This window comes from Myotis lucifugus, unplaced genomic scaffold, assembly GCF_000147115.1.
Source record: "Myotis lucifugus unplaced genomic scaffold, Myoluc2.0 scaffold_227, whole genome shotgun sequence".
NCBI lineage: Eukaryota > Metazoa > Chordata > Mammalia > Chiroptera > Vespertilionidae > Myotis > Myotis lucifugus.
Window position 1 is genome coordinate 545922 of NW_005871275.1, and position 15621 is coordinate 561542.

Genomic DNA, 15621 nt, shown 5'->3' on the forward strand with positions numbered 1-15621 from the left:
ATGGTGATTGCAGGCAAGGCAATGAATCCATAACGAAGACTAACTGATCACGTGGTAAGAGCAGGATAGTTTACATTTTTCAAGGTTAGTGCTTTGAATAGGGTGGTGGCGGATGGGAAACACCTCGCATTTGATCCGTGCCGCACAGTCTGCTGAGAACCAGATGGAGGAGGAAGCCTGGAGCAGCGGGGGCGGAGCCTGCTGCCTCCGCGCCTGCGCCCCAGTCCCGCCCCTCGGGGCTGGGAAGGTGCCGCCCTCCCGGAAGTGCGCCGAGGCCCGCGGAGGTTCGCCGGGAGCCGCGGGCGCTTGGCCGGGCGTGCGCCGCGCCCTCCGTTCCCGCACGTGGCTCGGCACGTGGCTGAGCGCCCGGCCCTGGGCGCCCTGGAGCCGCCGGCGTCGGTCGCCGCGGCGGTTTCATCCCTGACCATCGCCGACGCGTTCGTCAGGGCCGGCGAGAGCCCCGCCCCGCCGCTCCCCGCGCTTCCGAGGAGGTTCATCTGCTCCTTCCCGGATTGCAGCGCCAGTTACAACAAGGCCTGGAAGTTAGACGCGCACCTGTGCAAGCACACGGGGGAGGTAAAGGGTCCGAAGGCGGGGCCCGAGGGACCGGTTCCAGGCCCGGGGGCTGGTGACATGGCCCGCCGGGTGGACCCGCTCGCGGGGGCGCTGGCCTGGCTTTGCCAGACGTGTTCAGCGCTGGCACGTGGGCCGCAGAAGCGAGTCAACCCCGCCTTAGGTTAGGGAAGGAGCTGAGGAGGTAGACAAGACGTTCCAGCACCCAGGTATCCTTGCGGTGGGCTCCGGGGTTTGCAGAGCAAACTTTCCCCTTCTTTCACCCTGAGCCTTGGCCGATCACCACCTCCCGGTCATCTGTAAAGACTGCACGACTCATTCCACAGGCACCTGCCGTAAGCACCTCTCTCCCAGAACTTGTGTGGACGATAATCTGCAAGTACTGGAGGTTTAGCAAGCAGCGTGCAGTCATTCTTTCAAAACACAGTACCAGCCTGGCCTTGGAGAGAGAGAGCAGTGAACAAAACAGGCAAGGCTTCCGTGGTCACCGGCCTTATGCTTTAAGCAGGACGGACAGATAAAGGAAGAGGTAGGAGTGAGATGCAGTAAGTCGAGGGCTGCTGGAGGGTGCTTAGGAAAGGCCTCCTGTCCTGACTGGGGAGGAAAGGATCCAGCCATGCAGCCAGTTCAGGGAAAAACAGTCTGGGCCAAGAAAACTGCAGGGAGAGCCTGTGGTGCTGGGGGGAGGCAGGCCAGTGTTATTGGGTGGGACCCTACAAGAGAAGCCCTGAGAACCAGGATCATTTGTAGGCCAGGGTACAGATGGGTTTGGAGTGTGGGTTTTACTTGGAGGGCAATGGGACTATTTTGGAGGAAGACAGTTGAAGGAAGTGGGGCTCACGGAGGCCAAGGAATCTGCCCAATTTCCTAGTTTTTGGCAGAGCCTGGCTTCGAACTGCCTCAGCTAAAGGCCCTTAATTTCTCAAGTTAGAGGCCTGCAGTCGCTGCCTTTGCTTCTAACACCTACCGAACTTAGGGGCCACTCCTCTAATGACACCCATTCTCCTTACCATCTCCAGCATTTAAAGGCTGACCATTTCCTTCTTGGGACCTTCTCCTCCAGTCCTCTTCCTCGGACCCTTTCAGTGGCTTATCTTCTGCCTCTACTGTTCTCTCGGCAGGCCTACCCAGTGACTGGGTTCACTCATACCATTCATGATCCTTTGCCCCCTGATCTTCCTCTTACCCATCCTATCCCTCCTAATCTGAGCGGTACAACCAGTATGTCCAAATTAGACTTTACCTTTATTTTAAGACGTGTGTCATATTTTGGCTATTGGGACCACCAGCTTCCTTCATACAGGAAAACTTGAAGTCATCTTTGTTGTCCCAAATCTCACACGTTAATTTGACAAATATTGATTGAGCCTAATCCATGACAGTTTTGCAAAGTTCTGTGGATCTGTTTCTTAGCACAGACACTGGGCTTGTCCAGAATTAGCCAGAACCTGCACATTCTTCTTCCCTAGCCTTTGGATGGGCATACACATGCTGTGATAGAGATCTGTGTACATAGGCCATGCTAATAGGCAAGTAATCTTAAGAGGGGGTTGCACTTAAAGCCAGGTGTCAGGTTAGGAGCAGATTAACCAACTGTGAGGGCTGCCCGCTTATTGCATATGCTATTCATAGAGCAAGGTCTGCTGCAGTGACTTTGTTGAGAAGTGGTGACATTGATGTGTAACTTCATGCAGGACAGCCTTGTCTGACTTGGTGTAGCAGCTGCTCAATACTTAGTGAAAACCATCTGTGGAGACAGAGCCCATGGCCTTGCCTACTAGACATTTGAGGCCTTTAAATAACACTGGAGTTACTAATGTGGGCAGAATTGACACGTTTTTTTCTTTCCTTCCTGCTAGAGACCATTTGTTTGTGACCATGAAGGGTGTGGCAAAGCCTTCGTCAGGGACTACCACCTGAGCCGCCATGCCCTGCTTCACACTGGAGAAAAGCCCTTTGTGTAAGTAGAGAACTGGGTTGAAGCTCTGAAATGGTTGTATGGTACATTGACCTGGTAAGAAAACTGATTGTTACCTCAAGATCAAGAGAATGTGAAGCTTCATTTGCATCTCCTGACATAAGAGGAGACCAGGTTTTAAATGTGTGGAATGGAGTAGGGGTTTTGTGGGTAATTTGTGTTAATAACTTCAGGAACAAGTTAATCTGAAGTTCTCTTGCATTTGCATCCTCTCATCTCCTTTAAAGTGTCCACTAAATGGGAAATCAAACATGAAACACACCCAGTTTAGACCAGATGGAAAATGATTGCTTGGCAGGTTACTGACTCTCCATTGTCAGGGTCTTTCTGAATTGATACGCTGCTGGGATAAGAGGTAAAAGCATGAAGAAGTCGAGCTTTTAAGAGTTCATCTTGTATTTCTTTGGGTTAAGCCTCTGCACCTCTATCATACCAGTTTTAAATTTTATTCTTCTTGGAGTTGCTGTTTATTTATCTGAAAGGGTGAAGATACAGTTTTTCTTTTAAATCCATATTTCTTTAAGCAGTGGACCTCAAATTTAGGGTGCATCAGAATCACTTGGAGGCTCTTAAAACAGCTTGCTAAACCCCACCCCAGAGCATCTCATTCAGTAGGTCTAGGGTGGGGCCTGAGAATTTGCATTTCTTGCAAGTTCCTGGGTCATATTGATACTGCTGGTCAGGCAACCACACTTAGAACCATTAAACATGTTCCAGGAAAACATTAAATTTTTCTTGGAAACAAAATAAAAAAATAAATCTAATAGCTGTTCAGAACTATGTGTTGGAGACTATCTCAGGAAATAGCTATATGGCAGGTTTTGCAGATGTTAGGATTTAAGATCATAATTTTGTTCTATGAGACAGTTCCTGGAGCAGTAGAGTTTTCTAATGACCTGAGTTGATTTCTATTGGTTCTAAGCTGATGAATGTGAAGGGTCCCATGTCTCACTAAGGTCCACACAGTCTGAAGAAAGTGAGCTGTGACACAGGACAGCCTTCACTGTTGTGTTCCTTATGGAAGGCCATCTCCTCTCCCGCTGACAGCGCACCAGCCAGAGGGAAAGAGGCAAAGTGCTGAGGACAGCAAATGCTGTTTCAGTCCCTGTTCAAGCACACAGTGTCCTCAAAATCAATGACACTAATTGAAGCTTATTATTTCAAAATATAGTTCAACTACACCAGCAAAGAGTAACAGGTGATTTGGAAAATAGGGCTGGAATATAGTCTTTGTCCTAGAACGGGGGTGGGCAAACTTAAACTGGACCGGAGGGCCGGAACAAAAGCATGGATGGAGTGTTTGTGTGAACTAATATAAATTCAAAGTAAACATCATTACATAAAAAGGTACGGTCTTTTTTTTTTTTTAGTTTTATTCATTTCAAACGGGCCGGATCCATCCCGCGGGCCGTAGTTTGCCCACGGCTGTCCTAGAAGTTTCACTTTGGTGAATTTAGTCTACAAATACACTTGTTCCTATGTTGAAGGCATGTACACGGTCATGTGCAGCATTATTAATAGTAGCAAAGCATTGGAATCAACCCATGTGCCCATCAGGAGGGTTAAAGTGTGTCACCATAGTGGAATACTATACAGCTAGAAAAATTAATGCAGATGTTCTCTATGAAACTAGGGAAATCTCTAAGGCATATTAAGTGAAAAGCCAAGCAAATAAAGTGTTACCTTTTTGTGTATAAAAAGGGAGGGGAGTAGTCAGGAAGAACCTATAGTTATATTTGCTTGTATATGTATAAGAAATGCTGAAAGTTACATAAAACTAAAAATGTCACTTGCCTTGGGAGTCCGTGGAGAATACTGGGTGAGTAGGGGCAGGGGTGGAAGGAAACATTATGTATCCGGGTCCCACAGTTACATACAATGAAAGGAAAAAATGGGTCTGGGTACAGATGCACAGGAAGAATGAGAAAAGTGAGGATTATTCCTGCTGGAACAATGTGATATCTTCCAGCTTTCCCTCTAGCCCAGACCACTCTCTCGTTAGGTCCAGGTCCCCATAGCCAGCTGCTGGCTGGACAGTGTTATTTAGCTGTCTTTGTGGTTTCTTAAATTCACTAAGTCCATTCTGAGCTTGGCTTTCTCTTTGGCCTTCTCCTCCCTTGTTCTTGTTAGGTGGCATCACTGTCTATCCAGTGATTCACAGCAAAGATAAGGCAACTCCTCTGGACACCTCGTTCTGCTCTCCTCTCCAGCACATAGGTCATCAGGCCCTGTTCCCGATCCCTCAAGTCCCTCTCTCCTGCTCCAGCCACCACTATTTTATTTCAGGCCCTACTCCTCACTGGCATCACTGGCCCTCTCCCACATCAGCCTCCAGGTTGCTTTCCTTCTTAAAATAGTGCAGTGGTTTTTAAGCACTGCTTACATAATGAAGTCCAGGTTCTTAGCATGTCATATAAATGGCCTTTGTGATTTGGCCATTTGGGCTTATCTTGACTCATTTGCTTGAGTTTCAGACATGAAATTATGATCCAGCTATGCTTAACTGACCAGCAGCCTCCTCCTGTTTACCCTGCTAACTTTCAGTGTCTTCAGTGGCCCTGTGCCTGCTATTTGGCTCTTGTCAGAACTTTTCCTGGCCCTATCCTGCCCCACACCTGTGTTAGGTTAGATGCCTGGGTCAGGCTTAAAGTCAAGAATGACAGAAAACCCAGCACTATAGAGGCTTAAACAAAATAGTCTCTTTTTCTCTTGCATAACTGAAACGCACAGTAAACAGTCCCTGGATGATCTGTAATCATCAGGATCTGAGCCCCTTCTAACTCTCCGCCATCCTCATCTTGGGGCTTCAGCGTCATGGTCCACCTGTTGGAGCTCCAGCTGTCACATAAGCATTGCAGCCACCAGGATGGAGGAAGGTGCAGAAGAGGTGTGCCCCCTTTTTAGACACTTTGTGAGGTTTAAGCAACATGGACCAGAACTTAGCCTGGTGCCACCCCTAATTGCAAGGGATGCTGGAAAAAGCTCTCTTTATGTTGGCCATGTACCCAGCTGAAACTCAGCATTCTGTTCCTGAGGTCAAGAACACTTGTTGGAACTTGAGTGGTTTCTGCCACAATGTGTGTTTCCGGTGGGCTTCTGGGCGGATCTCCCGTGGTCACTGTCCTTCTCCACCTGGCCCTGTGGATAGCACAGTGCTTCATATGAGTGTTATTCATTGTTTATCAGTGAATGATAGCTATGATTAGGGCTTATAAAGGAAGTCCTGCCTCATCCATCAGGCTGATAAAAATTCATCACAAGCAGATCACATATTTTAAAAATACAACTTCACAAAGAATTTAAGTAATTCAAGGCCAAGATGCAGAAATGCTTGTTAAGAGAACTTGAGCAGCCTGGTGCTATGCCACAGGGCGTAACGGTGTATAGTTCTGTGTTATCTCTGAACTATAAGCTGAAATCAGTTTTTTGTTGTTTTTTGGGGGAAGTCTTTTTGGAAAGGCAGTTTACAGTGACAGTTCAAGCAAAATTTAGGTTATCACATTCTAGTCTGAGAACAATTTGACTTAAACATCATTTAAGCCTAAACAGGGTCTGGGCCTTGGAATTAGTGTTTTTCACCTCCCTCTGCCCAGTCTAAAAGGAGTCTGATGCCATGTGCTTAATTTCAGAAGCCTCGCATGAAGTTCATCTTGTTACATGATAATCACATCAAACCAGAGAGGTCTACATGGTGTGGTTTACACTTTGGAATTTGTTAAAGACTATTTTATATGATACTTTGGAATAATTAGCTTTTATGAAATCTTAAAATTTTCTTCCCTTGGTTAATATTTGGGTTTGCAATTTCTCACAGTTGTGCAGCTAGTGGCTGTGATCAAAAATTCAACACAAAATCAAACTTGAAGAAACATTTTGAACACAAACACGAAAATCAACAAAAACAATATGTGGTAAGTAAGAATGATATTCTATGCTTAAATTCTCTGAATATTTTTATGCTTATTGTCTGTTTCTAAAAGTTTCATCAACCAAATTTTGTCTGTCAAATATCTGGATTTAGTCCGCACATGCTATCATAATTGTTTTATTTTGAAAGCAAACATTATTGTGCTAATTAAAGTATATTATTGGTAGATTACCCCAAATGAGAAAATGTCTGTCTTTAAAGTTTCTTGACAAAGAATTTTACCGTAACTAAATGGGTGAAAGTAGCAAGTTTATAATCTACACAATATTTTTATCTTGAGTATTGTTATGAACTGTTCTTTGATTTTTTTCAAGACTAACAAACCTTTACTGAACAGTGCACTTTTGAAGGTTGTAAGAAGACCTTTAGGAAACATCAGCAGCTGAAAACCCATCAATGCCAGCATACCAATGAGCCACTGTTCAAGTAGGTACTCTACCGGGTGAAATCCACATCGCACATTTCAGGTGGGAATGAACTGAAATGTAAAGGTTGGGTACAAATGTTCTGAAACAGTTTATTAGTCAATATTTTTCTGTTACCATGTAGAGTGTACGCCCCTTTATATTTTGGGCTATGCCAAAAGCTCAATTTTGCTGTTTCACTAAAAGAAATATTTAATATGTTTCAGAATACTTTGTGAGATTAGTACAATTGTGGTTAAGCTTGAAGAGAAGATTAATAAATGACTTATCTATTCAAATAGAGCCTGTTCAATAATATGACATGTCATTATGAAGACCCTAGCTATTCTTTTTCTAAAAAACAAAAGCAGTGTGGCTTAGCCTGCATTAAAGAGGGTTTCGTGAGGAACAGGAAAGGGTGACAGGAAACATTAGAATAGATGTGCCAAGGGCATTGAGGAATCCCGCCTGCCTGCACAGATGGTCACTCTTGAAGAGCATGGACTCTGGGCACTGCTGTGCTGGCGGAGCCTTCCTCTGCTCACACAGGCTGCCCTTTGCCTGGGAGCTGCTGCCGGCACAGTGCTTGCAGGTCTGCTGCTTCTGGTGCTGCTGGTGGCAGTAACGCCGAAATGGCATGTCCTTTACATTGCTCACCAGCGGCTGTGAAGCTACGGCCGTTTTCTTTTCACACCATTCCCATGCAGCACTGTTGGGAAAACTAGATGGAAACGATTTGGAATGGTTTAAATGTTGACCTAAGCCATCTTTTTTGTAACCATGAAAACACGAAGTATATTTTCAGAAGTATAAAGATAAAAGTGTTTAATTTGAGCCCCAACTGATTTGGCTTAGTGGATAAAGCATCAGCCTGCTGACTGAAGGGTCCTGGGTTCGATTCCAGTCAAGGGCACATGCCCGGGTTGCAGGCTTGATCGCCAGTAAGGGGTATGCAGGAGGCAGCCAATCAGTGATTCTCATCATTGATGTTTCTAGCTCTCCCTTTCCCTTCCTCACTGAAATAAATAAAAATTTTTTAAAAGTGTTTAATTTGGCCGAAACCGGTTTGGCTCAGTGGATAGAGCGTCGGCCTGCGGACTGAAAGGTCCCAGGTTCGATTCCGGTCAAGGGCATGTACCTGGGTTGCGGGCACATCCCCAGTGGGAGATGTGCAGGAGGCAGCTGATCGATGTCTCTCTCTCATCGATGTTTCTAACTTTCTCTCTCCCTTCCTCTCTGTAAAAAATCAATAAAATATATTTAAAAAAAAATAAAAAAAATAAAAAAAAATAAAAGTGTTTAATTTGATCACATAAGCTAAAATATGTAATGTGACATTTTTCTGTTTGTTTTGCTCCAAGTTTGGTCAGGTAATTTGAATTTTAACTATGAGAGGGTCTCATATTTATATGACTGGTTTGGTTGTGGGAAGAGGAGACTTTGGTTAGAGAAATAGGACAAAATACTATTTACCCTAAGTGGAGTTCTCTGTGAAAACGGACTGGCTGATGCTTGCTGTCTCGTTAACCCAGGTGCACCCATGAAGGCTGCGGGAAACACTTTGCTTCACCCAGCAGGCTGAAGAGACACGGGAAGGTCCATGAGGGTGCGTACGTGGTCCTTTGTAGTATTCACTTTACTAACACACCAACCATAGCGTGTATGTGTGTAAGTCTTTGAGTACTTGCTGCTTTCTACTCTATTCCATGATCCTACTGAGCAACGTAGAACTAGGCGGGGCACCATTCTGCTTGTTCAGGTTTTATACTCTTGACCAAAGAGGTGCTGTGTGCCGTGTCCATTCTTCCACTCCGCTGTCACTGTTCAAAGTCCATATTGTATTGTTCAGAACAAGCGCCTGGTTGTGCTGTCTTGTGATAGGCAGGTGCTCCAGCCAAGGTGTTGCTTCTTCATAGTAGTTTTTAACCCCTTCTACTTACTTCCTGTGTCACTCTTCTCCTAGGAGCGCTCAAAGGGTTTAGAAAATAGTTTGGAGTTTTCTGAGCAATCAGATTGGAACTTTTTTTAAAAAGACTTGATTAAACTGACTACTTGACTCTTATGTTTCCATATAGGATTTTTGATATCTATATTCCAACTTCCCAAGCCCTAGACTTTATGGGATTTTTTTTTTTTTAAACAAGAGAGTGATAGGCAGCCTCATTCTTTTGTTTCTATCTGTTATTTAGTTGGGTAAAACTCAGGAGAGCTGTTACACTGACTGATTAATCCAATTCTAGTGCTTTACGAAATGTCAGTTTTTGTTCAGTCTTTTTCTCTGGTTATTCTAGTTTATTTTCTTCCTTAGCTGTACCCTGCTTTTTTGCCATATGAAACTTACAAGATGGTAAGACTAGAGGAAGCCGGGGTGGGCATATAACTGCTGAGCTCTAGTGTTGGTGTTTTGCCAAGGACAAAGGACCACCTTTTTTGCTGAGGAAAAAGAGAGGCTAGCATAAGGCAGGGAGGGTGGAGGGGCCATGAGCCATGGAGGTGGGGGAAACTGAAGCAGCTGGGCATCCATGTGCAGTAGAGTCCGCTTACTGAGAACATCAGGAAAGGGAAAGAAGTCTGCTAAGCTCATATCCTACATGAAGTACTCTAATGAAGTCAATGTTCTGCTAAGCTCATATGTCCATTCTTCCTTATGATAGTCTGCTAAGCTCATATCCTACATGAAGTACCCTGATGAAGTCTGCTAAGCTCATATGTCCATTCTTCCTTATGATAGTCTGCTAAGCTCATAACCTACATGAAGTACCCTGATATGCAACTGTTTGGTTTCACTGTAAAATACAACCTCAGTTTTTACTGTCACCTCGTGAGACTAACAGAATAGAATACTATTGGGAGGTAGAAGAAACATTACATATGCATGTAGGTTTCCTTTTTAATTATGATTGATGTTTACACTGAATATTCATAAAAGGCAACACCTATCTTTTTTTAATAGGCTATAAATGTCAAAAAGAATGTTCCTTTGTGGCAAAAACATGGACAGAGCTCCTGAAACATGTGAGAGAAACCCATAAAGGTAAGGCAGCCTGTCTGGTGTGGCTCAGCAGTTGAGCATCAGCCTATGCACCAGGAGGTCACTGGTTCCATTCCCGGTCAGGGCACATGCCCGGTTTCGAAGCAAGCTCAATCCCCAGTAGGGGGCATGCAGGAGGCAGCCGATTGGTGATGTTTCTCTCTTGTTGATGTTTCTATCTCTATCCCTCTTCCATCCTCTCTCTCTAAAAATCAATAAAGGAATAAAAGGGGGGGTAAGGTACACATGAATGGCTTGGTATAACCATTTACCCCTTTAGAACTGATTTAGTGCTTTTAAAGAGAGAAATATGCACTTATAATAGATGTTTTGTGAGGAGCTATGCACTTCAGCTGTTTGAAAAGTGAGAATAGAGACCTGTAGTCCCAGGTTTAGGAAGAGCTATTCTGGGTCTCTCTGAGCTACTCTGCATATGTAGCATTTTAAAGGCTATGGCAAGTAAATCTGGGGAGGTACTGGTGTTCTGTGGGACAGTTTGAGGAAGAATGCCCGGTGTACTGAGGACAAGGAAGGAAACTGGTCTATTTAATTTTCTCCCTTTGCCCACAGCTACCTTGCTGAGACCCCTGCTCCTTGGCAAGAGTGACTTTATGTAATATAAGAACTTGGGAGACTTGAGACAAATATTTAAGCAATAAAAACTGGAGTTAGTTTCCTCTGAAATTTCTGACTTTTATGTAAAATCATAAGGTTTTAGGTATTGAATATGTTATATAATTGGATATTAATATTTTCTATGTGATAATATCTGGGAGAATTAAAATTTTTTGTCTACTTTGCCAGAGAAAATAATATGTGAAGTATGCCAGAAAACATTTAAACGCAAAGATTATCTGAAGCAACATATGAAAACACATAACCCAGAAAGGGATGTGTGTCGATGTCCAAGAGAAGGCTGTGGTAGAACCTATACAACTGTGTTCAATCTCCAGAGCCATATTCTCTCTTTTCATGAGGAAAGGCGTCCGTTTGTGTGTGAACACACTGGCTGTGGCAAAACTTTTGCCATGAAAGTAAGTACTGACTCTCATAGGTGCAGTCCTTCCAGGGTGAGGCTTCTCGTCGGGTTCCTAGGAGCCCTGGGATCCAGGATGGTGCCCCAGGGCCTGCAGTGGGAAGGCAGGTGAAGAGGCCTCCAAGACCTTCCATTCTTGCTTAACCGGAGTGGCTCTGAGCTAAAGTCTGCTGTACAGCCAGATCTGCCTATGCCAAGTGGTTCTCATAGTGTGGCCCTGGTCTGGGAGTACTAACGTCACCTGGAAACTTGCAAAAAATGCCTATCCACATGCCCTACTCTAGACCTGCTGAATCAGAAACTTGGGGGTCAGGGGCCCAGGAATGCTTTTTAACAAACCCTCTAGGTCAGCAGTCGCCAACCGATGGTCCACAAACCACTGGTGGTCTGTTAGGTCCGAAAGGTTGGCGACTGCTGGTTTAAGGAAACCTTTGGAGCAGTGGTTGCCAACCGGTGATCTGCGGACCACTGGTGGTCTGTGAGGTCTGAAAGGTTGGCGACCGCTGATCTAGGGGATTCTCACGTGGGCTATATTTGTGAACCAGTGGCTTATGGTACCAAATGCTTATTCAAAAGAGTATGCTGATATTTTAGGTATCCTTTTAGGCTGCTAACACCTAGGAGCCACCCTTTTAGACCACAGTCATGTAGGGATTGAGAAGGGAAGTGAGGGACTATAGAACTTGGGCATCTATCTAGTGTATATCTTTTTATGATTCTAGTAGGTTGGGAACATGACACTAAATGGAGGGGCCTGTGCGGTTTTGCAGACTCTCACTCTGGTTGGTGCACTTACAAGCACTTAAACCATGAATTACAATGAAGACTGAAGTGAGAAATGAGGCTGGTTCAGCATAGGTCTGAACCATTAGAACACAACTTGGAGCTGCTGGTGGTCGGCATTATCAAGAACAGCAAGACTTTGGCCAGATATTCCATTGGTTTGGGGATGCTGTGGACATAGCTTCAGTTAAACCAACTTCCTTTAGTTTGGAACTAGTTTTCCCCAACCTCTTACTTATGAAGAGCTAAGAAGCACAGGAGATCGAGATTATAAATTACTAACCTGGGTTGTTAGAAGAGGCGGTGATCTCAGTCTAGGACTTGAGGAAGAATCCTCTTGTGGCCTCCTTGTAGGTAGAGGCCACACCCCTCAACAGAACAGAACAGAAAGAAGCTGACTGTTTAAATAATTCAGGAGTTTTCATGTTAATAAGTACCAAATGGCAATGTTTTAAAAATAGAACGTTTTCTTTCTTTCCTTGCAGCAGAGTCTCACTAGGCATGCTGTTGTGCATGACCCTGACAAAAAGAAAATGAAGCTCAAAGTAAGTTGAGACGACTTAGGCGAGCTGTTTCTAAAACATGAATTGCTGATTGGAGCCAGATGCAGTCTATTTAGAATATTTTTGACTCTCATACTGTGTGAGTCTGCACCACTATTGAAAGCAATTGGATGGATTTATTTTCTTATAAAGGAGTGTTGTGTACCTATCAGGGTGTACAACTATTGTAAAATTCAGGTAATTTTTATTTTGAATTCTTTTTCCTTGTTTCCAAAGGTAAAACAAGCTCGTGGAAAACGGAGTTTGTCCTCCCGTCTCAGTGGATACATTCCTCCTAAAGGGAAACAAGAACGCGGCTTATCTTTGCCTAAAACTGGAGAGTTGCTGAATTGCACTGAGGACAAAGTGCTCTCGACAGTTGCGGTACTTACCCTTAGCTAAACATCCAATGTTCTCCACAGACCAGCCAGCTCAGTTACAGGCAGACCTTATTGGTGGTTCCAGACCACTGCAATAAAACATGTAGTGCAATAAAGCAAGTTGAAATGCCTTTGCTTGTGGAGGAGGGTCTTGCCTTTGATTTGAGGGGAAAAATGCAACATCTATAAAACACCGTAAAGTGAAGCACAATAAAACGAGGTATTCCTGTATTTTCTCTCAGAAGCACATTTTTCTTTAATCACTGTTGCAGAATATCTGATTTTTTGTCGTTTCCATCTTCTTTGTTTAAAGGGTTTCCTTCCTGGGTCTCTTGAGTTTGTCTATATGCAATTTCTTCCTTTTCGCTCAAATGACGAAGAACACATATTACAGCTTTTCCTCCTTTAACAGGTTGTGGCCTGGATGAGAAGGTAGCTATTCCAGGCATAGTCTGGAGGATTTGATTAAATAGCTCCTCCTAAGAAGGGAAAACAGCCAAAGTTTAACTTAAAACCAGTGTTTTGATTCTCTAATACCCAGTTCTTGAATTGCTATTCAAGTGATTAGCTAAATCATGTCCAGTTAAGCTGATTGAAACCTGTATAGTAACCAGGAAGTTACACAAACTCCATGTAACTAAACTAAGGCACTAAAGAAATCCCTACTCTGTCAATGCTCTGAGGGGCTACGTTTGGCCCCAAGCTATCTCTTCTTGCAAAACCAAGTATAAAGCAGTGCGTTTGGGTTGTTAGCCTAGTGCAGTTTCCAACACTCACTCACAGTCACTTGGGGCATTAGAAAAATACACTGGTTCTAGAGATCCTGGGTCAGTTGGTCGGGGATCTAGCTTAAGTGATTCTAACGTGGAACTAGGGCTGACCACCACTGGGCTGATGCTGCCTTTTAGCTGATAAGTTAACTAACTCTAACAGTGAAATACAGCCCTAGCCGATTTTGCTCAGTGGCTAGAGCATCAGCCTGCAGACCAAAGGGTCCTGGGTTTGATTCCAGGTTCCTGCAGGAGGCAACCAATCAATGTGTCTCTCTCACGTCGATGTTTCTCTTCCACTCTCCCTAAAAATCAATGGAAAAATATCCTTGGGTGAGGATTAACTAAAAAAGAAAGCAGAATAGATATGCCATAAACTTACCCTGGGATTGTAAACAGATACACACTTTCTTGAAGACAATTTGCCCTTAAATATGATGCTTCTTATAGGCATTTATAAAGAGGAAACAAATTTTAAAAAATGAATATAAAGTTTCTAGTTTTCCTATTTAAATGTTAGATATTCTACAATTCGTAAAATAGGGTAGTATAGCCTTTAAATTATGATGTAGAATGTTTTCACATGGCAAAATATGCTACAATGGAAAACGTAATGTATATACAGTATGCTTGCATTTTGAAAAACAAATTGGAAAGCTATTATCACTAATAGAATTACTGTTACGTTGTTTTTACATTTAGATCAAACAAAAAACAGTTACTGTTTTTACTTACCATTTTATTTTCTGGCTCTTCTGCATTCTTTGCTTTCTTTATAGTAACTTGAACTTTATACTTTTTCTCAATCCACTGCTGAATCTGTTTACTCTTTGTGTCCAAATCATGTTGTCCGATATTTGAAGAAAAAATTAGTTCCTTTGTCAGAGTAGGTCCTAGTTTGAAACAGTGAGACTTGGTGCTAGGACCATTTATTACCCTGTTATTAGACTAACCTCACCACATATACTTCAGAAAATCTTAGGTTGCCACTGCGGCCCTAACAGTCCTCTCACCTTACTAGTTTCACAGACCATTAAACACTTTTTAAAAATAGGAGACAGACATACAGGTACCATTTTTTTGCCTGTCAAGGGCATTTAAATATAAAATGTCTCCATTTATTGTTGCCATCATTTGATGAAAGAACATGAAAAGAATGGTCCTTTAAAGGGAACACGCTTAACTTTATAGTAAACTTAATTATTGTTTTTCTTTTGGGTGTGGATCTGTCTGGGAAATACTATTCTCATCTTATTCTTCTGTGATACCCTCCTAGCTACAGTGGAATCATCCAGACTGTATCCTGCACTCATTCAATCTACTTTGGAAATCGCAATTATTAGAAAACTAGAGGCCCAGTGCATGAAATTTGTGCATGGGTAGGGTCCCCAGGCCTGGCTGGCAATTAGGGCCGACCAGGGCCTTCTGGGTGCCAGCTGGGGCCTCCCTTCCCTGGCAGCCAGCCGGGGCCTTCCTTCATTCTGCGCCGCCCCCTGGTGGTCAGCACCCGTCATAGCGAGCGATCAAACTCCCGGTCTCCCAGTCGAACTCCCAAGGGGACAATTTGCATATAAGGCTTTTATATACATATATATATATAGATCATTTTACAGGGAAGGAACAGATTACTCATTAAAGGCATTCCGACAACTGAGAGTTTTCATATGGGAGGAAAAGTTAGGTTTTAACCCATATAAAAATCTCCCCATATGTACTATCTTAATGTAGGAAAAAAACACTTTAATACAAATAGGAGAAAAGAATGGATATGTTTATGACCTCAACAAGGGAAAAACAAAAGTGAAAAATCTAACTAGGATAAGGTTTTTGCTTCATACAGAACAGAGAATCCTATAAATCAGGAAGAAAAATAAACCATCAAAGAAAGAAAAAAGGAATATGAATAGGCAATTTGTAGGAGGAAACTCAAATGGTGAAAGGAACTACAAATTAAAACAGGATATGGCTTCTCACCCATAAGCATGACAAAAATTAGAGTCTGACAGTACCGAGTGTGGTGAGAATGGAGAGAAATGTTCATATACTGCATGCTGATTTGCCCCATAGGAACTGAGCATGCACAAGGAGATACTGATACATGCATAGACTCATTGTTTATAATAATGAAAACTAGAAGCAAGCCCAATGGCCAGGGAAATGGACTAACAAAGCTATAGTACATTCTTATGATGAAAT

The 15621-nt window shown here is 43.3% G+C and overlaps 2 protein-coding genes across 3 annotated transcripts in view; one reads left to right on the forward strand and one right to left on the reverse strand.

The window, feature by feature from the left end:
• Nucleotides 1–12886, forward strand: GTF3A (general transcription factor IIIA). The gene is made up of 10 exons (XM_014463893.2): nt 1–13; nt 164–576; nt 2433–2533; nt 6366–6462; nt 6817–6905; nt 8416–8489; nt 9837–9917; nt 10719–10948; nt 12219–12278; nt 12513–12886. The coding sequence occupies exons 1-10, from the start codon at nt 1–3 to the stop codon at nt 12675–12677; spliced, it is 1323 nt and encodes a 440-aa protein (XP_014319379.1). The 3' UTR covers nt 12678–12886.
• Nucleotides 12887–15621, reverse strand: part of MTIF3 (mitochondrial translational initiation factor 3) — a 19241-nt gene continuing 16506 nt past the window's right edge. For both annotated transcript variants that reach the window (XM_006098264.3, XM_023762012.1), the window contains exons 3-4: nt 14161–14318; nt 12887–13134 (exon numbers count right to left, since the gene is read on the reverse strand). In XM_006098264.3, the coding sequence (XP_006098326.1) occupies nt 12916–13134; nt 14161–14318 (377 nt within the window). In that variant the 3' untranslated portion in view covers nt 12887–12915. The remainder of the gene's footprint in view (nt 13135–14160; nt 14319–15621) is intronic.

What these genes read in the sequence shown, in the direction of transcription:
- GTF3A (XM_014463893.2), top strand. An exon ending in TGTGCAAGCACACGGGGGAG is followed by an intron (nt 577 to 2,432) that starts GTAAAGGGTCCG and finishes CCTTCCTGCTAG; the next exon opens with AGACCATTTGTTTGTGACCA. An exon ending in GCAAAACTTTTGCCATGAAA is followed by an intron (nt 10,949 to 12,218) that starts GTAAGTACTGAC and finishes CTTTCCTTGCAG; the next exon opens with CAGAGTCTCACTAGGCATGC.